General features: G+C 44.2%; 2 protein-coding genes across 2 annotated transcripts; both read right to left on the bottom strand.

The window, feature by feature from the left end:
* Window positions 1-16: 16 nt before the first annotated feature.
* On the bottom strand, window positions 17-15,762 carry TRIM69 (tripartite motif containing 69). Its single transcript, XM_014599936.3, has 7 exons — window positions 15,068-15,762; window positions 11,162-11,690; window positions 8,985-9,080; window positions 6,434-6,667; window positions 5,397-5,419; window positions 4,672-4,796; window positions 17-2,915 (listed from the first exon to the last, which is right to left on the bottom strand). The coding sequence occupies exons 2-7, from the start codon at window positions 11,666-11,668 to the stop codon at window positions 2,365-2,367; spliced, it is 1,536 nt and encodes a 511-aa protein (XP_014455422.2). The 5' UTR covers window positions 11,669-11,690; window positions 15,068-15,762; the 3' UTR covers window positions 17-2,364.
* Window positions 15,763-17,051: 1,289 nt separating this feature from the next.
* B2M (beta-2-microglobulin) lies at window positions 17,052-22,401 on the bottom strand. Its single transcript, XM_014599962.3, has 4 exons — window positions 22,260-22,401; window positions 21,270-21,548; window positions 19,966-20,002; window positions 17,052-17,647 (listed from the first exon to the last, which is right to left on the bottom strand). The coding sequence occupies exons 1-3, from the start codon at window positions 22,339-22,341 to the stop codon at window positions 19,989-19,991; spliced, it is 375 nt and encodes a 124-aa protein (XP_014455448.1). The 5' UTR covers window positions 22,342-22,401; the 3' UTR covers window positions 17,052-17,647; window positions 19,966-19,988.
* Window positions 22,402-25,182: the final 2,781 nt, after the last annotated feature.

The following is a 25,182-nucleotide window of genomic DNA, read 5'->3' as shown; positions in this document are numbered from 1 at the left end:
ACTGGTTTGGTTTCATCACTTTATATACTGTTTAAAACCGCTTTTTTTTTTTCTTGCAGGTAAAACATACTATAAAATGCTTGCACCGTCACAAAATGAAAATAATAAACTGCATAGTGATTATAAACAGAACGTGATGTTATCTTTGCGCATCAGTTTTCTTGTATTTATTTCTATTTTGCAAATCTTTCTGCTTACAAGCTGCACCATTTAGCCATCAAGTTTCAGCAAAAAGAACAAGCAAACTGACTTTCAAACTGACCAATGTATCATAACACTACACACACATATATTCTGTGGCCTTATATCTATTAATGCCCAATAAGAGTAAACTCACAAAAAGGCCAAGCAGATAACGCCCAGCTGGAGAATGGAAATTCTAGCATACAGCTTTCAGCCGAGTTAAAGGAAGTGCTAAGCGTTTTAGATGTTAACAAAATACCTATCTAAACTCTATAATCAAATGCTATACAGAAAACGCAGTTTGAAATGATGCTCCGGTAACCAGCATTCCAATATTCAACCAGCAACTTAAACAATACGAATTAACCAGAAATGAAATCAGTAATACATATTTTCAACTTTAAACCTGAAAAACAGTTACATCAACAGGTATATAACCCTGAGCATAAATATTTAATTCTTCTCCCTTACACAGTGGTATAAAACTGCTACGACTCTGAAAAGAATCAGGACACGAGTATTTTCCTTTCATAAAGAGTGTTCTTACCTCAAACTAAGGATTCCTGTCAGAATTTCAGTGGCTTACTTTAATTTTCCTCAGAAGCATTAAGAGTGAAGGTATTTTTATTATTCAGATATAATAAAATTGCTGTTAAGGGCACTTTATAGCATATTTTATATGTAGGGGGCTTCTTGAATATTAATGACCATTAGCAGATATCTCTAGCCACATGTGGAATATCTCCTCCCTCCCAGATCCCCAATATCTGGATATTTTTACATTCCACCCCATTCTCCCACTTTTCTGCACTACTTTTGAGGGTTTTAAAATTCTTAATTACCAGAAGGTCTGGTGATTGTCCTTCCCCCATTCAGGTTTTTGAAAATTTGTTATTGACTTCAAAGTTAAGAGGTTAGCTTTCAAGTGAATTTATTTCTTGCCTGAAGCATCTTTCTCATAGCTATATATTTCAGTAGTGCTGTGGTCTGACTTCCTAGATCCTCCTCATTCATAACTTAATAGAGCTTACTCTGGGGGGAAAAAAAACACTTTACATGAGAGGACAGTGGAACTGGGCATTCTGGTACAGAGACAAGACAGAGATTGAGCTGATAGCTGCAAAATGGCAATAAGTAACTGAGAGGGAAAATCTCTCTCCTTTTGGCCTTGCTGAGTTCCTAGGCCAGATTTGTCAATTATGGTATATTTAGGCACCTAAACATGCAAAAAGGCACTTAGCTGAATTTACACATAAGTGTCTTAGAAAATCCCAGTAGGCAGCTCCATGTATCCTTAGACACCTAAATCCCTTTAAAGATCTGGCTCATTGCCAGCAGCCAGTGGTAACCTGTTCCAACTTTAGTACAATTCTTGGTCACCACAGGTCCGCTTTGTTTGCCCTGCTTGTGTTTAGCAATAAAATCTCTGTAGCTGTCAGAAATCCTCTGTTGTTCTTTGTATTTCATCTTTGCCCCTACCCGTTTCTAATTTTATCATTTTAAATTACATGTATATAGAGAATGGTATGTCAAGCACTAAACTGACTGAACAGAATATCCCCAGCGCTGGACATGTGAGCAGAGAGAAGACTGACCTAACCCTTGCCAAAGAAGGTCCCCTTAACCATTGAACAATGATGGAAATATAGTAATTTTCAGCACTCTCCCCACAATACTTCAGCGCCTTCCTAGGACTTACCCTCTCTTATCCAGATATCCCCTCTTCCCTGTATTTTAGCCAAATGCCACTCTCATCTGGCACCTTAGTAGTGTCTTACCCCATCCTCACTGGACTTGCTCAGTTTGTTTCCCACCTTTTCAAGATCTCAGCCCAAAAAATCTGGTTACATTTGTCAAATGAGGAGTATGGTTGTCCCTTAGCACAGACCTGTGAGATAAGCCAGAACAGGCAAGGCAAAGCTCCTGCCCATGAGTATATTACCTGAAAACCCTTCCAATCCCCAGACTATTCCCCTATACTAGAAAAAAAATCTTAAGAAAACATCAAAGGTAAGAGTGATACAAGCTAAACACTAATGATACTGTGTGGGTTGGAAGGGACTGCAAAGCTATATGCAGCATATTCACCAGTTTTAGAGAATGGCATGCTATTAATTTTATAAGGCCTATGGCTTCAAACACTGGTGTCTACAAACATGTGTTTTGCCAGTAGACTTGCTGTTACATCTGGTCCCTCTTGCTGAATATTTTCAGTGGTTCACTGTTCTCTCCAGAGTCATTCAAACATGGACAAAAGTATGGGTAAATTTTCTCTGTGAAAGTGTCCATGAAAGTATAGATATGAGACATCCTATTAACATCATAAAAGGACACCTGTCCCCCCTCGTAGTCCAGATACACCCCAACCTTAGAAAGGTTAGTATTCAGTGTCAGACTCATTGTGAGTCTATCCAGTGCTTTAAGTTCATTCCTGTTCCTCAGCTTTATAAGCCAGTATCCATCCATGGGTGTTAACGTGTTGTTCCCTTTCCGGTTAATGGACTCCTTAACCACTCCCAAAGTCCATTTTGTCTTGTTCTTTACTTCCACTTCCCAATAATGTTTCCCTGAGGTGAACCCTTCAGATCCCAGGACAGCAACACTGGAGTCAAACCTCTCTGGAGTGTCTGGGAGCATCTGTTTTGTGTTGTCATGTCTCACACAAGTCAGATCTTCAGACAGAATGAGATTTGGATGTGCTGTATTAGGGTCCAGAGTTATAGAGGACAGACCTAGTTAGACAGTAAAAAATAATTATCAGGGAGAGCATTTGAACTGTTTTTTCTTTACACAGTATCTGTACCAGGGTCCACACCACAATGCCACAATAACCACTAGAAAACAAATTCCCTCTTATCCAATATTCTTACATTACCAAACAGGTGGAATCAGATAAACTAGGTTCTGCAAAGCTGTCCAGAATAGCAGACCTGAGCACTGCAGTAACTCAGACCATGTAGTGAAGGTTTAACTAAACTCAAGTTAAAACTATAGGAAGAGTTCAGTTGGAGAGAGGAAACTGTGAGACAGGAACAGGCAGGAAGTAAAGGAGGCAAAAAATGTTTTCTTTTGCCTGTTTCCACTAACAAACAGTAATTTCTTAAAATGCTTTTCCTCTTCAATCAAGTTATATTGTGTTTTCCCACCTTAGTAGAACTTAATTTAGACTAGAGGAGAGATCACTGATCTGAATCCAGAAGCTGTAACCATACTCTTCAGTTAACTAGTGTTAAGGCTTTACATGTCTCAAAACATATTTCACAAGGGTTCTAAGGCCTCTACTCGTTAGGTATCATATTTTATGTATGCGTTAACCAAAGTCTAGAGAGATGGCTCAAGACTATCAAAGACATTTATAGCAGAACTAGGACTAGGACTAGAAATCATATAATGTCCCTTCTCTGATTTTCCAGAGAAGGGAATTAAATTTTTAAACTATATTGTGTTCAAATCTCAATTCAGATTGACTTCAACAACACTTGTGTTTATCAGTTATACAAATCTGGGTCCAGGTACATTACATTGGACCCTCAGAAAGTAAAGAACACACAGTAAGTAGCCAGATGTAAACATCTGGGTTTAAGTGATTTACCCAGAATCACCCAGGAACTCTGTGGCAGAGGCAAGGACAGAACCCATTTCTCCAAGAGAACATTCAGCAGTCTTATTCTCTCCACCTCCCTGCTTCTGTGAATCCTCCTGCTTCCCTGTTCCTCTCCTCCTGCGCTGGTATTAGCCTCTCTGCCATATGTGGCTATCTACTCATCCACACAGCCTTGTTCCCTCCCCTCTGCTCTTATCCAAGCCCCTCCCCTCCTATCTCCTTCCTCCATTACCTTCACCCAGCCTCTCCTGTCTCCCACTGCTTCCTGCCCCTTCTGGCTTCTGCACATCTCTCTCCATGTTCCTCACACTCCCCTTCCATTCCTCAGTCATCTTCATTCTAAATGAGGGTTGATTTGTCCTTCACGCTGCCTGGAGACCAGCAGGGGGATGATGTGAGCATAGACCAGTCTCCCTGCTCTCATTTACGATGCTCGGTGGCTCAGAGCAGTGGTTATAGAGTGAAATACAAATGCAGTGTAATATGTCAGGGTTCATACCCTTCCTTCTAAATGAAATGTAACAGGTGGGTACAAGGAAACTCACTGGTTTCAGCCCCAAATTTTGGTTTGGTAAAATAGTTTCACAAACTCTAACAGTACCAGGAATATGTTCATTTTTTTTCAAAAATTAAATTTCAATTGAGACATTTTTGTTTTGGATCTAAATCTTTAAGCTTCCAGGACTCAATAACAGGCCCATTATTATAGCATGTGAGCTACAGATGGAGACAGACTAGAAATGAAAGAAAATGGTACATAATAGTTCATTACTCATTTGAAACTCAGAAAGGAGCAGCAAGACAAGGAAGAAAATAAAATGGAGACAAAGAAAAGCACACGTGTCTGAGAGGCTGTAAGGAATAATAAAGTAATATCCCATTACCTGGGTTGAGGATGGATTTCATGCCCTTCCACAAAGTGTATTGGATTGGACCTTTGAGTTGTCCCAGGTTCAGCTCTTGGGAGACCATGTCCCCCTTAGATAGAGTGGATATATTTTTCTCCAAGCTACATAAGGCACAAATCACACTGCCTGTTTATATGAGATCATAGAATCTGATAAATACAGAGAGTTCAGCAGTGCTAATACTACAAAAGTATTGATGCAAGTACACCTGAAAATGTTAACCCCATCTCTCTCTGCCTCGGTTCATGCCCCTTTTGTGTTCACTTTCTGGGAACAATCTAGCAAGCAGCCTTTGCTGGCACAAATACATAAAAGAAGCAAAACTGAAACCTGAGTATACAATAAGAGTTAATTTTAAGTTATGTAACTATTTAACAGTAAATATGCAATTCAGCATTTGTGCTCTTGGTTGATTAATTATATATGTCATTCAATCAGGGAATTAAAATAATATTGTATTATTTACACAAGGCATAGCCCACCCCAAATTCCAAATTTTGAATATTCTCAAAGAACTTTCTGAAAATAATCTGGAGACCAACAACTGTTTCCTGAGGAAATTTGGGGATTATCACCAATTCTGAGAATTTAACCATCTGTTCTTAAACAGTTTTGCAAACAGAAAATGATTAAATTTGTCAATTTAACTGTTTTGTATGAGTTCTGATACAGACTGAAGAATTCTACAAGCTCAGACTTACCTTTCCATAAAGGGTTTTATACCCTATGAGATGAAAGGAGAGAAAAGTTAGAAGAGACATTTAAAAACTATATAATTGCTACAGGGTACTTAATATTGAAAACCTCAGCAGTCAGTTCTATTGCAATATTTCTAAACTCTCATAGGAGATAAGCCTGACCCATCGTAGCCTCTTTCTCACAAAAACCCTCCCCAGAGCATTTTCTGTTTCTCTCATAGGCATGGTAAGAAGTGGTACAGCAAACATGCTTCCCAGGATATTTGACATTTCCCAGCCCATTCTGATACTGGACATTAAATAATCCTTTCTGCTAGCAAAGATAAAATACCTCTGCCAAGTGAGGTAAAGTTTCTGCCACCCTCTAGCAGAAATGTGTAGACACTCCCACACCTTCTGACAGTTGTTGTAGTTCCTTCAGCAGCTTGTGAGCAGGGGCGTGCGGTTTGTAGCACCGCAAACCTCTTTGTGCCCTGGTACCAAATTTGCAGCACAGGCCAAAATTTGCTACCAGAAAATCCTGGTAGCAAAAAAAGTGCTGGGAAAAAACATGGCGCAGTGCATGCAACAAGAGTGGGTGTGCCAGCAGACATGGAGGCTTGGTCCTCCAGGGAGACACTCTGGTTGCTGGCTGGAGTGTCTCCATTTCTTCATTGTGTCCTAACTCCTCCAGCAAGCCAGGAGCCGGGGGCGGGGGGGGGACCTAGGCCAGGGAAGTTTGCTGGAAGTGGGACACACAGAGGCACATACAACAAAGCACACATACAGGGGCGTGCACTGTGGCAAAAAGTAGCAGCACAAATTTGCACTGCTACTATTTTTGCCACTGCAAGCATACACCCCTGCACAGCCTAGAAGTGCGTTTTACAGCCCTGTGGCACAGCTGCTCAAGGAAGACCTGTAGACCCAGCAGAAACACCTGGGTATGAAAGCGTTATGGTGGGTTTGTGGTGGCAGCTCTGTTTGTTACCAGAACTTCTGTCGGTAGAGCAACGTGAGCATAGAGAATGTCTTGGTACATTTAAGTCTAGATTTCTCACTGTTAGGAAGCTGATGGAATTGTGCTGGTAAAGCCGGGACTGAATGCGTAACAGTGTCTCCTTTGCTTGGTGACACTTTTCTTGGAGAATATTTAGATTTGCTTCCATTTCTTGAAGGCAGATCTTCCCCTCTTCCTGCAGTTCATTCATTAATCTTCTCTCCCTGCTATGAAGGAACTGGTGAAGTTTTAGACACTGTAAGCTGATGTTTTGTTGAAGAAGCATCTTGTTTTCCTGGAAAACACAATTTGTTAAGATGGGAAATCTTTGACCTCAGGAGCATCACATGAAAACATGGGTGGATCTAGGATTTTGAAAAGAGGTATGCAGATGGTGTGGCATATCATCACATATAACACAATACATTTCCAGTTCAAGATAAACTTGAAGTTTTATTAATATGCTAAAAAACTAGCACTATATCATTCAGTTTAAGATCAAAGCAAAAACAAAAATAACTATTAGAATGTGCACTGATTTACTAGATTATATATAAAGTTTTCAAAAACCACAACAAACTAGTCAAAAATTAGTCAAAGGAGGCAAAAGATATTGTGTCATTAGTACTGTAAAAACCATTATAGTTAAATATACATGTCTTATTCAGGTTCATAAAACAAAATCTAGTCTTCTTGAGCATCTTGACATTGCCTCCAATACCTCATTGTCAGTCAGTTCTACACCTGAAGTAAAGTTTTTAACTAGGGCTAAAAGCAGTCTGTAGGGCTGTGAAATACAAAAGAGAAATTACCAGAATTAGATAACAGACAGCAAAACTGCAGAAGATAGGATAGTTTGAATAGTGGAACCGCAAGACCATTAAAAAGGAGAGATGGTCATTAACACATGTGAAGTGGAGACAGATTAGCAGGAATTAAGGATCTGATAATGACCCATGAAGTCAATTAATTCTCTCAGCACTTCCTGAATAGAAGTGCTGCTGCTGCTCCTCTCCCCCTTCCGCCTTTAAAGTTTGGATGGAGCAGGAATTAGTGGGGTGCAACTGCACCTCTGCACCCCCACCCCTCCGAGATCCGCCCTTGGATGAAAACACCAAGATGTATAATTGAATATGACTAGCTCCTAATATAAAGTGACACTTGTTTCATGTTTTGCAACTCCCAGTGGAACCTATACATCATCTATGACTCCTTATATAATTGTAAGATCTAATTGACAAGAACAGACCATTGATCCATCATTCTGATTTCACCTCCTCTCTTGACAAATACCTGCAAGTTCAGAGGTAAAAGAAAAAAATGCACCTGACCAGTTGTACAATGCTCTGGATTCCTTTCCAAACCCTGTAGTGAATGGTGTATGTAGTGAAGCATTGTACTTGGCTACCTTTTTCAAAATAAAGATGTGACTAGTGAGGAAAGCATCACTGTCAAGAAGAAAAAGAGGATGCAAAAAAAAAAAAAGAAAAAGAAAAGAAACTGAACAAAACTTGTATCTTGCAACTCTACACCAACCCAGCTACCCCCAGTTTATGTGACTGTCTCAAAATGTACATATGGCTCTTCAAAAACTTAAAAGAAAAACTGGGGGGTTTGTGTGATACCAGTTGAAACTCAGTGGATATGGTTAACTCACTTTGAGCCTCTCTGAAATGTAAATTGTAACCAAAGAAAAATTCCATGACCACCTTTGAATAGATATCACAGGCTTTGAAGAACTCTAGAGCAGTGGTTCCCAGCCTTTTAGGACCATGGACCAGCAAACTATGGACCGGAAGTGACCATGGACTGGCAAACTGTGGACCAGCATACTGTGGACCAGCGGCCAACCCTTTTTTTTATACTCAGTACACATATACTCAGTATAAAAAAGAGTTGGCTGCCAGTGCACTAGCCAACCTTCCTGCGGACTGGCAGCCAACCCTCTGCAGCCCGGGGGTTGGGTACCTCTGCTCTAGAATAAGCAGGTTCAGGACGAATCATAGTTATTTATAACTGTCTTCAGATTAGATACGAGGATTTATTTTTTTTTTGCTTTACCTGTAAACTGTTCATCTAAGAAACTAGTGATTCAGTTTCTACTCTTGCTCAGCAAGTTTGCTAAATTAACATGTCAGTGACAGCACACGACATGGTCTGCGGTTATTACAGGTAATGTACACACATCTCAGATACACTTTCAAGACATCAACAGTCCTTGGGAAAATTTAGACATCCAGAACTTTGCATCACAAAAGACCCTAAATTCAGGTGTCAGTCAGAATTATCCAGACATTTGCGGCTTATGGGCACTGGATGCCCAGCATACAATCAAGGTACGTAGTGAGTAAAAGCCAAAAGAGTCATCCAGATGCTTTTCTGTAATGTCTGTATGCCAAAGGTTTATTTGAATGCAAGAATATTTCATTGTGCATTATGACACTTGGTATAGGCTGCAGCTATATAGTGACCAACAGAAGCTTTTTCTTAATAGCAGACTGACTACCCTGTCTAGACTCTCTGCTCTGATAAGGAATCCTGAGTTCTGTTCTTGCTGAGAATTCTAGCTGAGGTATATTAAAACCAGGTCCTGTTGACTTGATGCTACTCACTTTGTGACAAGAGATCTTCTCTTGCTGAGCATTTTTCACTGTTTTTAATTCCTGCAGAGTGGACTCCACTTGAGTTCTGGCCGAGATCAGGTGTTCCTATCATTACGACAGACACAAGCATTACTCAGTATTATATTAGTTACTCGTGCTAGATAAAGTTACTGGCAAATTGTTTTCAGGCACTTTGATTATTCTCTGTAATCTAGAGATAGAGTTCATGAAATAGGTTGATGGTTTAGAAACCTCAGTTACAACATCTCCACAGGCTGGGAGTGCTGTTGTGATGTGAAATATTTGTTTGGGAGGTGAAAATAACAGATCATACCCCTTAATTACATAGCATGTTGGTGATCATGTTTTGTACTTGTCTTTTATGACTACTGTTTCTTTAATGACTACTATAAACCTTCAAACTCAGAATGTCCTGTGCATCAATGCATTTTCATTTCCCCTTTTAAAAAGGGCATTATGCATAATAGCAACCCTGTAACCAACAACTCTCCAAAATGCCAGGATCTCAAGAAACAGGGCAGAAGACACTCCCCCAAAGAACCACCCCCAGAAAACAACACCGCTCCCACAACCAAAGAACACGGGCCTTTTAGTTAGCCGAAGGGATTCCTACAGTCCTGTTTTTCATGAGAGATTAGTTCATCAGGGGCATACCAGCAACTGCCCTTAGGTTTCATTTACTCTACAGTAATTAACTAGAGACCTAAACAGAATTTAAAGGGGGACTTTCAACTGGGTCAAACTTAAATAATTAAGCACAAATCCATTTCTTCCGACAGGATTTCTTCAGAAACCTCTAAATATATTTAAAGAAGAGATGTTCTGCCCTTCAGGGATTCCTCCTTCCATAGATGAATTCTGCTATGGAACTTAATCCTAGTGACTTCCCTGCAAGAGAAATTTTAGAAGGAACCAAGAGTCCTTTAAATGCAAAGATCTGAACAAACCAAACCGTACAATGAGGAAGGTTCTGACTTAACAAATGAAAACTGAATGGGAACTTCCAATCTCCAGTGATGAATCAGAAACTTTCCCTGGGGTCTGGGTCGAACAACTGATGCAGAATGGCATTCTAAGGTTTTTTTAAATGAAGCTTTTACCTCTTACGGTTGAGAAGAATCCTTCTAATCATGCTGAAAAGTAAATAACCGGAGTGGTGTTGTCTTGAGCCTGCCAGCAAGCTTGTCATCAGATAAGAACTAATAAGGCCAACGAGTGTGCAGCCTAAGCTGGCTCTGTGTTGTGGCAATTCCTAAATCATCACATTTCAATGGAGTTTGATGATTAAACTGATACTTCTAGATTAAACTGATGTTTGTCATGCTCCCACTAAGAGGAAGGGAAGGTATAGAAGGTATACCTTTGAGAAGAACTCAGACCTATATAAAATGTACATATTTTATTGTTTTAATGTTTTTTATATTGATAGACTTCAAAGCAACTGTCTTCTGTCAAGACCTGATAGAATCAGTTGGCATCTGAGGAAGTAGGCTGTCACCTACAAAAGCTCTTGCCTCTCCAAACTAGTTAGTCTTCTGGTGCCACCCTGCCCTGCCCTCTGCCTGAGTTCAGACTAACACAGCTAACCTACCACTATCAGGAGGAAGCATACAGCTCATGTCCAAAAAGAAACATTCCTGTTATGCAGGGGTACACAAGAAGACCCCATAATACACAGGGGTGCATGTATCTTGCATGAGCTTTTAAAATCCTGCTCTTTCCCTTGTACACAAAAATTATGCTAATTTGAATTATCAGTACTGTTTCACCAAAAGTATCAGTCAAAAATCATGCCTCAGCCCCTCATAATTATGAGAACAGTTTGTAAAAAATCATGAAAATGTTTTAAAATAATAAACGCAGAGTTCATTTTCTTCGCCTTCTGGTTTTGAAACCAACAAGATGTACTTGTGCTGCTTTGTAACTATGAGGGCTAGAAGCTGATTTTTACTTCTAAATGACACCTTGAGTTTCTCATGTAATCACAGGATTCCAGGAACTGGGGCTTTAAGAATACCACCAAATATGGAAATAATCTCACTAAAATTGTGAGAGTTAGCAACAGTGTAAGTGTCACATTTTGCAAAGTTTCTGTAGCAGGAAAGTCTCTCTCTGGAAAATGTAAGAAAATAGCAGTTTCAGTCCTGCTTCCCTGTGAATCTTACCACATACAATTGCACAGCATCTGACAGGAGAAGGAATTGGGAGCTTTGATCTTCAGGCTTCTGGGAATCTCTGCAGAGAAAGCACGCCAGTTTCCCATCCATCTTCCAGAACAGTGTAATGGGCTCAGAGTGTTCCCTGCATTTCTGCTGGAATCTCTCCATGTGAAAGGCCTGGATTCTTTCTACTACCTTTCCTAACACAGAGTTAGCAATGTACTGCTTATTTGGAAACTCTGCTTGGCACTCGGGACAGGAGCAGACTACCATCTTGACCCAAATGCCTTCAATGCAGGATTTACAGTAGTTGTGGCCACAAGGCAATATCACTGGATCTTTAAACCATTCCAGGCACAGGGTACAAGACAAATCTTTGGTAAAGTCTTCACTTTGTGGCTGTAAGACCAACTCAGATGAGCTGGTACATAAGAGGTTTATTTTACTTTCATTTTCGCTTAGAGAAGCTGACGATGAAGAAGAGGTACTTGGGCTGGAAGAAGATGACGACATACTGAATGAATCAAATACTGTCCTGTTAGAGATAAAATGATTGAAATGAGATCCCAATGATTGAAATTACATTCCCATTTTCTCTCCCATTCTTAGGACAAATATCTCTGTTCTAGGACACAGATAAATGTATAGACAATAAAATAAAATCACAGTATGTATAGACAATAAAATGAGTATCACAGGTGAAAGAAGGACTATAATGAAGCTCTCTTGTTGAGAGGGGCCTCAATGGAGCATTGTATACCCTACGAATCATCCACCTACAAGCACAATTCCTTCCATTCACATCACCATACAGCCACATTGTGCAAGCCTCACAACTTTTTAAGGGAATAGTCAATTCTCAACTTGAAATCCATCTTGTTTGTTTACTGAGCAAGTTTTACCCTGAATATATGAGATCTCATAGGCCTGCTGTCAGTAACATTCAACCTGAAGATGCACACTTAGACCACATCCACATGAGCGCAGCAGAGCAGTATGTGGCACCGCAAACCTGTCTATGGCACCACATACCACACACTCAGATATCCTCCACAGTGCAAGGGAGAGCTGCCCAAGCATGTGCTGTTCCACTTTTTTTCGCAGGTTTTTTTGACCCCTGGATGTCCCCATGGAAAAGAAAAAGCAGAGCAGCACACACACGGGCAGCACGCACCAAGCAAAACAGGAGCCAAGCCACCCAGAGCCACGCTGTGACTGCCAGCCAGGCTCTGCAGAGCAGAATTGCAGCCATTTTCTGATAATTGATTTCAGTCTAACAAGGGATGCTTTTAGGATGGCCATCTGTGACAGCCAGAACCAGAGGGATTCATAAGCAATAAATATGTGCTTCTTGGAGGCATTTGGTATTTTGCCTAAACAGATAATATTAGCTAATATAAAGCTTGTAAGTTCGTAACCCGCAAATGTAACTTGTCTGTCACAAGTTTAACCAAAATGATAATTTAACTCTTCATGGAACTGACTGAGCCCCATAGGCAAAGTTGTAGCTGCAAGATTAGCTAACCTAACAAACGGTTTTTGCTCAGGGTTCAGCCTTGACTATAAAAACTGAATCCAACTGCCAGGAACACCCAACACATTCCAGGAAAGCACATCCCAAGAAAGCATATTCAGGGAAACCTAAAAGGGGTTGGGCTTAGGCGGAGCAGTGTCAATTTCAAACCTAAAGGTGCTGCATTGTAATTGTCTTATTGGATAAACCCAGGCCTGGGTAGTAACCTTTTATGATAATTTTTAACACCTTTCAATCCCATAGGGTAACAGCTAGAGGGTAAGATTGTGAGTGGCTCTAAAGCCAACAGATTAGCATAAGACTAGGTATAAAAAGTGCGTGCATCAGGTGACCAGTAGGAAGGAGGGAACAGAATGGTCATTGTTGTTCCATGCCCGGACCCCAGACTCCTGGTGTGAGTGAGGATCAGATCCTGATCAAGGGATCTTCCCTGGTAATCCCTCCAACAGCATCGATCAGGGACGCCTGACTTTGCTGGAATCACCTGGCATTGAGAGACTATCAATAAGTTGCCAACCCATGTCTGTCTATCTGTTGTTTTAAACAGCCCAGTGGCTGATACCCCCACAGTGCCCAGCTGGCCTGCGACAGATTGATCTTTCTATCTGTTGTTACTATCTGTTGTTATTATTTACTATTAGCTGTTTAATACTGCATTATCTGCTTATCATATTTATCTTTCTGTTAACTGTTGTGTGTGAGAGCTATAATAAATTTGCCTTTATTTCACTCCCAACTTTGCCTCCTTGATCCGAAACTGAACCAAACAGCCCAGTGGCTGATACCCTCGCAGTGCCCAGTTGGCCTGTGATAGAATTGATACAGTCACGGTGCCCAGCTAGCCTGTGACACCATCATAGAGGACAGTCTGGTTGTCCTCTATTGATACACAGCCGGATGCCTTTATGCCCTCTACTTTTCTCTTCAAGAAAAGAGAGGCCCCTCCATTGAGGCCCCTCTCTTCAACAGAAAAATAGAGGACGTAAAGGTATCCGGTTTCATAGCAATAGAGGACAGAGGACAGACTAGCAGAAAACTGGAATGTCCTCTATGATGGCCACCCTAGATGCTTTGAGTTTATAAAGCTTGAAAACCACTGCTCTTGAAGACCCAGTCTCACATACTACCCTCACCTTCACCCTGGGCACCCAAAATTCAAGTGTCTTATTTGAAAATCAAAACCTGTACTTATATTTTACCTGGCTACATTTTGTATCTTGGTTGCCCTAATCTAGAGCCTCCCAAACTTTCTGGACTAATAATCACTGTCAGCTCTCAAAATTGATTGCAGACCACCATGCACCTTTGTCCTAAAACTAGACTGATGCAATCTTCAGCCACAGTTTGGGAATCCCTGCCCTAATAAATGATCTAAATGACTGTAAGAAGCCCTCCCATGCCACACTGGTAATTGAACCCTAAAGCTTCAGCACTGCAAATCCAAGTCACAGCCACCTGAATTAAAGGAGCAGTCTCCCTACCACAAAGCAGTAGTAAGCTTTTATTGCCTTTTGAGGAACTGCCACAACAAACATGTGGAACCAGAAATGTACTGAATACTCCTGGTCACATGGGATTCTTTGAATCCTTAACGCTTCAGGACATTTTTTTTTTATGTAAAAACACACACACACACACACACACACACACACACACGCGTGCGCGCTTTTAAATATAAAGAAATAGTCCTGCGCTGAGTTTCACAGTGAAGGTACTGGGCCCTCAGTCATTCCTGTCCTCGGCTCGGTGAAAGCTCACACAAGAAACCCGCGTGCCCCCCCTCCAGCTAGCCCTTCTCTTTTCCTTATAATGCCTCACCCCTATGACAGCTTATTGGGCTGCATTTTTCTTCCCTGCCTGGTCTTGTGTAGGATTTTCTGTCTGAAACACACTGGAAAGGGAGGAGGCAGATGCCCTGCAAGGTCTGATCTTCTGCCCATGGCAGCAGGTGCATCAACCGTGACAACGACTCTGAGCCTTCCTGCAGGTCACACCACGACGCTTTGGCCGCAGGGTGGAAAAGCAGCCAGAATCAAGGCGGCTTCTCTGTGCTCCCTCCCCTCCTGTGCTAAGCTTCAATTCACAGCGGTACATCGTAGTGAAGGAGACAGCAACAGCGTGCAGAGCTGCTGGGCATAAAGCTAAAGGGAGCGTCAGACAGCCCAGAGCCAGACACTGGCCAACATCCAGCAGCTCTGCTCTACACATACCCAAAGCACACCTATCACCCCCCTTGCAAAGGCATCGTAACTCACAGTGCACACCCCCTGCCGGCACCTACGCCCCCCAAGCACACGCAGACTTCTGTAAATGCTCCCCCGCGCAGGTCCCGGCCAACCCTGGGGCGAGGCTAAGCGAGCCCATGGCGGAGCTCTTACCCATAGGTGACAGGCCTCAGCGAGCCTGGGGCCAGGCCCGTGTGTCTGCGGTGAGGACGCAGGAGGTGGAGGGGGCCGTTACTGAGACATGCCACCGGAAAGCGGCTGGGGGAAGGTTCTGGAACCGGGCAGCATGGAGGCAAGGACCGGGGGGGGGTGTCACAGCCCGGGGGCAGGGGCAGCAGTAAAAGACCTGGAGGCTGGAAGAGGATGGCCACTGGTCTGATAGATCCAGAGGATGCGGTTGTGATCTGGAAGGAGACCAGTGGCCATTCAGCAGCGGACGTGGCTGTTTGAGACGGAGGTGGCAGCTGACAAGAGGCACAGCGGCAGTTAGCGTGCGCTGTGCTGCCCCTGCCCTTTCCTCTAGCGCGGGGCTCCAACAAGCAGGGCCTGCTGACAGGGGAGAGGCTAAGGGAACTAAGATAATGCTTTGCCAACAATTAACATCTTAAAAGTGCTGTACAAAACTCAGCTCATCTAGGGGCATCAGGAAAGTCAGAAGATTATATAGGAAGGTCAGCTAGAGAGACTGGCAATACTGTAACAATAATGCTGGCTTCACATTGTCCTTCAGAAGTATTTCAGTGCTCCTGCCATTAAATCAGGGGTGGAAAACATACAGCTGCTATACCTGGCCTGCTGGGCATGACTAGGAGGGGGATGTAGCCTGGCACCAAATCCTGACCCCTAGGTCCTCAGTGGATATGGAGTGAGTGGGGGCTGTCTGACACAGCCATGGGCTGCCTGCAGCCACCTTGCCAGCCTCTATGACTGCAAGTGACTGCCTTGCCTGCAGCCACTGTCTCCACCATCACTGCAATGACCACCAGCGCTGCCATGCCCACAGTGGCTGCTGTCACTGTTGCCCCATGACCAAGACCAAGTCCAGCCTGCAAGGGACCCCACAGGCCAGATACATCTCAGAGCCCGAAGTGAGTTTGACATCCCTGTATGAAATAACTGAAGGGGAACCTCAAGCTCAATTTAATCACCCAAATGTAAGCTTAATGAGAACAAGCTTTTCCAGAGCTTCACCTCATTAGAAATGTCATGTTCAAGGGGCAGGTAGGTGGGAAGTGCAATGGCACCTTTTCCCACTGTTGGAGGTGAGAAGCCCGAGCTGTTCTTGCCTGCTGTGTCAGGGCTGGGCCCAGCTGGGGGTGGGGGACAGGGGCAGCAGGGATGGACAGGGATCCCCCTGCCTGCACCTGCTCCAGCCAGGCTGTTGCCACTGCCCCCTCTCTGGCTGAGCCCAGGTCCTGCTCAGCCTGGCTGCCTCTGCAGCTCCCTGAGCAGTGGAGAATGCAGCAGTGGCAGTGGGAGAGTTGTGGGGAAGGGGGAAGCAGAAAGAGACTGCCTCGAACAGGATGGGGGAAGAGGGGATTTTCACCTGCTTTAGGGGCTAAAATGAAGTCTGCCCACAGTCATGGGGGCAGAGGCTGGGAGCAGAAGGCGCAGACATCCCTGCGGTGTAAGTTGCAGCCACCCCTGTAGCATCCGTTGTTACTCCTGCACCGTTTTCAGAAATCCTGGATCCGCTCCTGGTCACATCAGATTTCATTTTGTTTAAACTTTCAAAGGAAATGGCCTGTTTCTAAAGGTGTAACGTTTCATTGCTGCATCTCCAGCCTAAATGCTAGCAAGTTCTGGTGGCACGTGGGAACTAGGGAAAACAGACTTCTAAATTTGCATTCATGTTTTTGTACACCTAATTTAGAAGATGAAGCTCAGAGACTTCACCTACACATCCATAGCATCAGAAACATTCTGTCCTGTTGCAGTCCTTCCAAAGTTCCCCGAAACAGAAGAATTCCCTTATTATTTGTTGTTGTAGTCAAAAACTGAGCAAAAGCCAAGAACTGGCTTTTTTTTTAAAAAGAGTGCCTAGTTTTAACAAGGTGGGGAACCACTAGTTTAAAGGGTTTGAGCACCACACTGCATTCAGTGCCGTGAGACTACAAGATGCCGCTAACTCAATAAATAACATATTTCACAATATTTTATTAAAATGTACAAGACAAAATGTGCTGCAATTAAGCATACACCTACCCCATCCCCAATGCAGGTAAGTAGATTCAGGACAGTACAACTTTCAAGTCTGCAACATAAGTTCTGCTGTTATGCCTTAGGCACAGAATGGATAAATTGCAAATAAAATCCAGGGATTTTGATCTTGATCTCAAGATTTACTTTAAAGTAACTGATCATTTAAAGTAGCAAGAAGCCTGTATTGTATTTGCAGGTGTTCTTTAACCTAACTAAGGTATCTAATGTCTACAATGCACTTATGTTAGTAACCAAGTGCTTCTCTCTCTCTTCAGAGAGCTCAGTGAATTTGGGCAAAAGGCCCAAATTCTTAGCTCTAGACAACTAAGTGCCAGATCAGAGTTTATGCCAGCGAATTTTCACTTCAAGAAGACCCTCACCCCCCTCCCACTTCAGAAACAATAATTCAGTATTAACTACAAAGCTATATGCATTCATTTTAAATATCAAGTAGTTGGGTGCAAGGTGACAGGACTGCAGGTTAGGGCTGAAGCCAATTTCAGAGTGCAAAGCAAGGCACAACTTCAAGACCTGAAAAGGTAAAGAGATAAAATGTATTAGTGAGGAAAATAAAACTTAGAGTAATTACAGTTATTTTAGAGGACAAGGAACTGGAAAGACTCCAAAACCCAAGCCACAATAATCTAGAATCCCAAAAGGCCTACGCTGGAGGAATGGCAAGAGGCCATCTTATCCACCATACTGAGAGAATCCCCAAATGTTTGTTTGACCTGTTCTTCCACCGCCTATGTGTAGCTTGTTCCAGCATGTCCCTGTTTTCATTAGTATCCACCCCCCACATCTACTATAAATCTACTTTGCTGCAAGTTAAGCTACACTTTTTTGTCCTTTCCCAAAACAACAGGATGAACAATTCATCACCAGACTCTTCAGCAGCCTTTTACATTCTACAAGACATGTCCCTATTCAGCCTTCTTTTCTAGACCTTCAACTTCCTCAAAGGTCATATTTTCTAAACCCCTCATAATTCTTATTGCTAGAATATCCTTCATTTGTTTACATCTTTCTTTGAGAGTGCTACCCAAAACAGTGCAGTTCGCCAGCTCCCATGTTCTGAGTAAAACCCGTTATCTCCCTGGTCTAACTATTACAGTTGCTTTTTTGCAACAGCATCATTGACTCAGAAGTTTATTTCATGCAACTTCCCAGATTCCTTCCTGCTTCAGCAAGTGTTCACTCCCCAGTTGATTTCTAACTGTGGCACTTTGCAGGTACCTTTATTGAATTTCACCATGATTTCTGACCATTTCTCCAATTTATCAAGATTATTCTGAATTCTGATCTGATTCTCCAGACAGCTGGCAAACTTTTCTAGTTTGATGTTGCCCACAAATTGTTTCTGCATTCTCTAGTCCATCCTCCAAGCGGCCATCCTCCCTATTACTGAATTAGAATCATGCCCAGAAAAGGGTCCCCAAGGAATTCCCACTTTTAGGTTTACATATAGACAAGTGTCCCAAGGTTGCTCTCTCTCCTTACAAGTCCTAATAGATCCTAATACTACTACCAAAAAATTAGAGAAAGTTCTAGGAGCAGTTATACCTCAGGAGTCTTATTCTGTAACCAGCTGTAGCTTTTGAGATCAGTTTGAATTCCTCAATGTAAGCACTGATCCCTCTAGCAGTATATTCCAAATCACATATTTGTGGAACCTTCACACAAATTAAGTCTACCCAAGCCTAATGGGGAGTCTGAAATATGCTTAAAATACACCAATTTCTATAGCTTCCTTCCATACTAGTGGTTATGTAGTAAAGGCAGCTTCACATCCAGCTGCTTTTACTACCCCCCACCCTCCCAGAACCACATACCCATACCCCCTTTACAGCTAGATCAACTCAGGACAGCATTCACCATGAGTCTAGGGACACCTGAACTTATGTCTTCTGGAACCAAAGCAAGATGCTTCAGCTGCTCTTCTACCCTTTCTCTGCTGCATACTAAACCTTACTGGTATTCAAAGGGCTAACAGATATGGGGCTAGCCCCTCTCACTCAACCACTGTAATGATTTCCTATCTCCAATGCAGTCTGCAATACACTGGAATATGGCCTATGACGTGCTTTGCAAATTCATCTCGTTTCAAAGGGCTGCTTTCTCTAGTTCCTGGAGAACTGAGGAGTCTCTAGAACGGGTGGGCAAAATACAGCCGGTGGGTCAGATGTGGCCCACCAAGGGAATCTGTCTGGCTCACGATGGGTCCCTTGGTCCTGCCCAGCCCAGGCCATGGCATGTGTGGCCAGTCCTAGCTCCCATCCTGCCCTACCCACAAGGGTCCTGGCTGGTCTCCACAGAGACCCCAGGATCATAGGGCGGTGGCAGCATAGGGCCAGGGCAGAACAGCCATACATTCCCTGCATGCATGCCCCTGCCCACAGAACCCATGCCTGTTGTAGGGCCATGTGGGGAGTAGTTTGCGAGACTGTCCTGGCTCTGCTGCATCACTGCACCAAGATCCCAGCCCCAGCCACCCCCAGATTCCAATCCAGGCCACACAGGGAGCTGTGAACTGTTGCAGTTGGGAAGAGGAGGGTGCTGATCTGGTCTATGACAGCTCACCAAGAACTTTCTACATGGCCCTTGGGCCCTAATAACTGCCCACCCCTGCTCTTGAAGGACTAGATATTGTTAGGTATAAATGTTAGGGTGATCACACTCCCAAAGTACACCACAAACATCTACAAATCTAGTGGGAGGACACCGTCTCTGTTCTTCATCCTCTGGCCCTTGCTTCCTAATGCAGGAAGCTGCACACTCCCCTCCACAACGTGAGGATCAGTCTGGTACTGAACTCTTTGACAGCAAGACAAAGAAAGCATGTAACTTACCATCTTTGGCTGAGGAAGACGGTTCAGTTATCTGGGTCTGCAAGAGAAAGTGGCAGAATATGAGACTTCCCTTCAAACACCATAAATAACCTTCCTACAAATCACAGAACACATGCAATGCAGTGCTGGATGAAGTGCACTCTTCCAGCAGCCAGATAGATGCTCAGCATAACCAGTGCTGGCTGATGCAATGGACCAGGCCACTGCCACCTGTATCTGTCTAAGACTTTATCTTAGTTTTGTTTGTTGCAATTAATTATTTTCTCTCCTCCCAACAAGCCAAGCTCAGCTGAATTCCATCCTGCCCTGCATCTCCAAACTACAACCACAAAAACCAAGTCCAGAAGCTCTTTTTAAAAAAAAACCACCACACTGTACCAGTTATAAGAGTCAATCCCACATTTTCAGGTTCAATTTTAAAAACCATGTTCCAGGGAAAAAGCTGTTGATAACTTCTGATCAAGACCTTCGATCATGGCCCTTGCAAAATCCCAAAGGACAATCAAACAGACAAGGAAAGAGCCAAAGAATTAAACTCCACTACAAATTCCAAAGCAAAACCCACATCAAATGAAAAAACATCATATGCACAAAAATACTGCAACTGCAAGTCAGGACAACAGGGAGCCCAATTATACATCAAGCCCATGTATAAATCAAAGGGTTTTTTTTTTTTTTTTTTTTTTTTTTTTTTTTTTTTTTTTTTACTTTGTTTTGTTGGGGAGGGGGTTTTAAAACAAAAAAAAAAAAAGATGGAGTTATATAACATGAATAATACAAGGCTCTCTTCCTCACATCCCCTTCAAGAATCAAGTCATGCACCAGGTTCACATGAACCCACTGTTTCTGGTAATCACTATTTAACAGTAAATGTTGTTTATCAGTTATATTAAGATACTCAGGTAACATCAACTGGAATCTAGTACAGCACTGACAGGGGCTACACTCTTCTGAACAGGTCTTAACTGACTAGATTTACAGCACCTTCAAATACCCAGAACCTAACCTTTCTTTTCCGCAACTAGCAGCATCATGCAAATGTATTAGTTTGCACATTTCCATCAACACCCAGTTTGTCACTGGAACCCAAGAGAAGTCCAAATGTTTGCAGAAACAAGAATTCAGGAATGATCTTATTTTCCACTCTTTCCAAAGAAAAAAAACGGAAAACAAAGCCAACAACAAGTAAATCAGCCAAGCAGCATCCTGGAGACAAGAGTAGCAGCAACAGCAAGGACTGACAAAGTTTAGCCCCCTATTCTTAAAGAACCCAGCAAACAAGATGGGGATAGCAAGACACTCACCCCACTTGACATCTTTGGGCTGTTCCAAAGAGTCATGGTTCACTCTGCAGGAGTAGACGTCATTTGGATTGGGGGCGAATGGAGCATAGACGAGACGCTGGAAAGTCCAGTCGTTGCTGAAGGACAGGTCACCGACTATTACGCCGTCCATCTCCTTCCCGTTCTTCAGAAGCTTGATGTCGATCTTCGGGGGGTGGAAGCCCTCCACGTAGCAGTTCAGGAAGTTCGACTCCTTGCTTCCCAGGGGGTAGCGGGTGTAGACCTGCACCTTGGGGGATCCTGTGGAGAAACGGGAGTCAGGAACTCTCCTGGCCACTTGGGGGGGGGGGGACGACGACGGATGACCCACTGCCAGGCACAGCATGCGCAGGACCCTTCTTTCCAAGGGGGTGGTGGGGAAATGTACACAGGATATCACAGACCCCCACCAAAAAAAAAAAAAAGGGGGATGGGACAAATTCCTGGTGGACAAGGGGCACCTGCAGCTATTGCCTGGGGGAGCCAGGTGCTCAGGCTCTGCCTCAGACCCTCCTAGAGCTCAAATGCTGGAGGCTGCAGCGAGAGAGAACACGGGAAAACTACTGGCAGCGCCCAGCTCGCTCTGTCTCCGCCCCGGGCAGCGCAGACCTGGGGTCCGGGCCAGGGGGCAGGAGCTCTGCTTGGCCTTGCGGGACCGAGGTGCAGCCCCGCTGCCCCCACAGCAACGCGCGACTGCCACGAGCCAGAAGCGAAACCGACCGCGTGACTTACGGGAAACCCCTGGCGCCGCGCCCGAGTGCTGCTCCGGGAGCAAGGGGCGCTGCCCGCCGCCGAGCGGAAGCGCGGGGAACCGCTACCCCCCGGCCCCATTGCTCCCGGGGCCATTGCTCCCAGGGCCGCTGCCCCCCCCGGTTCCCGTCCCCGGCGCCCCGGGGCCATTGCTCCCGGGGCCGCTGCCCCCCCCGGTCTCCGCAGCAACAAGCCCCGCGCAGGCGGCCGCCCCGCTCTCACTTTGGGTGGCTTCCACACAGGCAAGGCCGACCAGCGCGACCAGCAAGATCAGCACCGTCTTGAAGCTCTCCGCACGCGCCATCCTGCCCGCCCGCAGACCCGCACCTCTCCGGCTCCCGTCAGCAAGTGACGGCTTGCTGCAGCCCGACCCCCTTTATACCCGCCGCGTGCGGCCAATCGCCGTGCAGCAGCGCGCCACGCGTCGTCAGTCCCCGGGCAGAAGAGGCGCGGAGCAGGTTAGTGGAGCCCGAGCGGGGCTTCCCGGCGCCTGCGCACTCACGCCCTGTGCCGGGGCTGCCTTTCGCTTTCGCTTTCCTGGAACACGCATCCCCCCGCCGCCGCTTCATGCCCGATATTGGATGCTGTTAAAATTCCCTTTGAAAGCCCGTGCCAGAGCAGCTGGCTCCCCGCCCGCAGGAAGCGGGCTTTGCCTTCGCGAGCGGGACCGACTTTACCCAACGACGTAGCTGGTCCAACGAGATGCTCCGACACGGCTAGGCCCCCTCCCTGTCTGAGAGGGGGGCGCAGGTGGCGGGGGCCTAAAGCACAGCACTTGTTGTGCTCCAGTGAAGCAGGAACTAGAAGCTTGACTAATGAGCTAGGGCCGGGTTATTCCGTTTAAGATGGAAGCAAACACACACAAAGGTCCTAGTAGAGCATGTAAAAAACAGTCCCCAGGGCAGTGAAGTAGCAGCTGTGTTACCAGGAGCAGGGAAGAGGCAGCAGAAGCACAAAACAAAGGTTGGCTGGACTGGGGGAGCATCAAAACCACTGAAGAGGAGAAAGGGTTGTTAACACCTGAGGAGTGAAGAGTTTAGAAGGAATCAGGGGGTGATGTGTCAGGAAATCAATAGACCCCTCAGCACTGCCTGGCTAGAAACACTGCTGTCACTGCCAGGCAGGTTGCTTAAAAAAAAAAAAAAAAAAAAAAAACAAAAACAAACAAATTTGGGGGAGGGAGGCAGGAATCAAGACGATGAGCAAGCGCACCCTCCCGGACCTGCCCCCTAGATCATGCAGAACAGGCCAAAAACAGAGCCCGTTCTCAAGGGCATTTGTGTGACCCCACAGCAAGAAGAGGCAGGCACACAACCTGGGTCTTATTTCGTACACTCTCTGAGAGCCAACGATTGCTTTTAACCCAATGTATATAGTTTGGTCTTCCAAAAAAAATCAGGCCGCGATAAGGCCTTTCAGGAAATGACAGTTGCTTCTCATTTGCCCTGCTTGTAAACACCTGTGAGAGGCTCAAAAAAGGTTTATGCCTGAACAACAGAAATCAAACCATGGGTCTTGGTTCATAACAGAAAATCCCCTTTCAAGGTTGCAGCCTGCTTGCAACACAGTTGCTACCCAGTAAGCTGCAGTCAGAGCCCCACCCCACCCCTCTTTTATCAAAGCAGCAATCAAAATTACTGCCGACTCAGTCAACACAAGGCAACTGAAAGTGTAAGTCTTGTCCCCACAGCCTTGAAAAGCAAATAGCCCTTTTCACTGTATCAACCTTTAGCTTTGTGGAAGAGACCACTTCACAAGAACCTTCTTCTGAGGTCGACAAATTGCTCCAGTTCCTGGCATCATGTAAACTTAGAAGAAAGTCCACAAAAAAAGCAAGTTTCTTGTCCTCAGGATTGAAAATGTTGTCCAAGTGCATGTTAAAGGCACAGAGAGCAAAATGAAAACTCCTTAAATGCATTAAACTTATTATTTTGTTGTTTAGAGGTGCTCCGCTTGCAATTTAAGCACTTGGAACTGGCAATACTTCAACAAGTGTCACCTGCTCCCCAAATTGGGCCCTGGTATATAAATTTTCTTTTCATCCCCAAAAAGGGCAGGGCAGTAAGTGTTATTAACCTATAAAAGTCTCCTTACTTACCAATATCAATTTGTAATTGATCATGTTACACTATCATGAAAAGTCATTTTGGTTCCCTCAGTAACAACTCTACATGAGCTTGATGCAAGGGGAATTCTACCTTTGGAGGTGCCATTTCCAGACAAGACCCAAACCCTGTTTATTTATGCTTTTAAATATCCACTAACACTTATTCTGTACATCAGGGCATTAGGTCAGGCATCCCATTTGAATTAAAAATATTTACGTTGTGCGCGACACAATTTTGTTCGGAGTGCAAGAAATTTACATCCCCCCTAGTTATAAAAGAAAGTTATTCATTAGCTAGAGAGCAGTGTAGCTTGCATAAGCCAGCTGTACACCAGTTAGGGCCAGGGCTGCAGCTACTTAGTCTGTCAAGCTTAAAAGATACTCAGGGAGAAAGAAAAAACAAAGTCCTAGACAGAATTAAACTCGGTTAGAACGGGGCAGTAACAAGGAATCAAGATGCAGCAGTCCCTCACATTCTGCTGCCACTACACTGCATGAATTAGGACAAGAAGTAAAGAGCAACCCAACTTTGCTGTGCTTAATGTGAATTGTTAAGCAGCTGCCATGTTCTAACCTAGAGGTTTGTGGGGTGACGGAGATGGTAGGAAATACTCCTGGCCCATCAGCGTTCTTCAGAACCTCTCATGGATCTGACGGTCAGCTGGAACAAGCTCTAATGCCATCTAAGATTTAAGTGGACATGTTCCACCTTTTCCACTTCTCAAGACAGTTAGTCACCACTCAGTATCTTGCTCCCAGGATTCTGACCTTTCAAGGCTATTCGCATGATTCATTTCTGCAAAACAATTTATATGCCTAAAACTTTGCCAGCAGAAAGGACTTTGCCCCACCTCCTGTTCATCTGGGAATTTCCAGTGATATCAACAACAAGGATCGGCAGGAGTTCCTGTAAAAGGAACCTGAACTCTAGCTTCTTCCCTGCATGACTTTCTAGAAGACCAAAGTAATCCAGTTAGCTTAAAGCAAAAAAGTATCTTGCAGCTCTCTCCCAACTTCAAAACATTTCTGCTCTCTCAG

The sequence above is a fragment of the Alligator mississippiensis genome, chromosome 11 (genome assembly GCF_030867095.1).
Source record: "Alligator mississippiensis isolate rAllMis1 chromosome 11, rAllMis1, whole genome shotgun sequence".
Classification (NCBI taxonomy): Eukaryota; Metazoa; Chordata; order Crocodylia; family Alligatoridae; genus Alligator; species Alligator mississippiensis.
This window is presented reverse-complemented; position numbering and strand designations above follow the sequence as displayed.

Bases quoted from the DNA above. Each gene is read 5' to 3' on its own strand.
- TRIM69 (XM_014599936.3), bottom strand. From the start codon at position 11,668: ATGTCGTCATCTTCTTCCAGCCCAAGTACCTCTTCTTCATCGTCAGCT. The intron at 9,081-11,161 runs GTAAGATTCACA...TCGTAATGATAG, and splicing joins ATGCTGTGCAATTGTATGTG to GAACACCTGATCTCGGCCAG. The intron at 6,668-8,984 runs GTGAGTAGCATC...TGTGTTTTCCAG, and splicing joins AGAAGATCTCTTGTCACAAA to GAAAACAAGATGCTTCTTCA.
- B2M (XM_014599962.3), bottom strand. From the start codon at position 22,341: ATGGCGCGTGCGGAGAGCTTCAAGACGGTGCTGATCTTGCTGGTCGCG. The intron at 21,549-22,259 runs GTGAGAGCGGGG...GTTTCTCCACAG, and splicing joins CTGTGTGGAAGCCACCCAAA to GATCCCCCAAGGTGCAGGTC.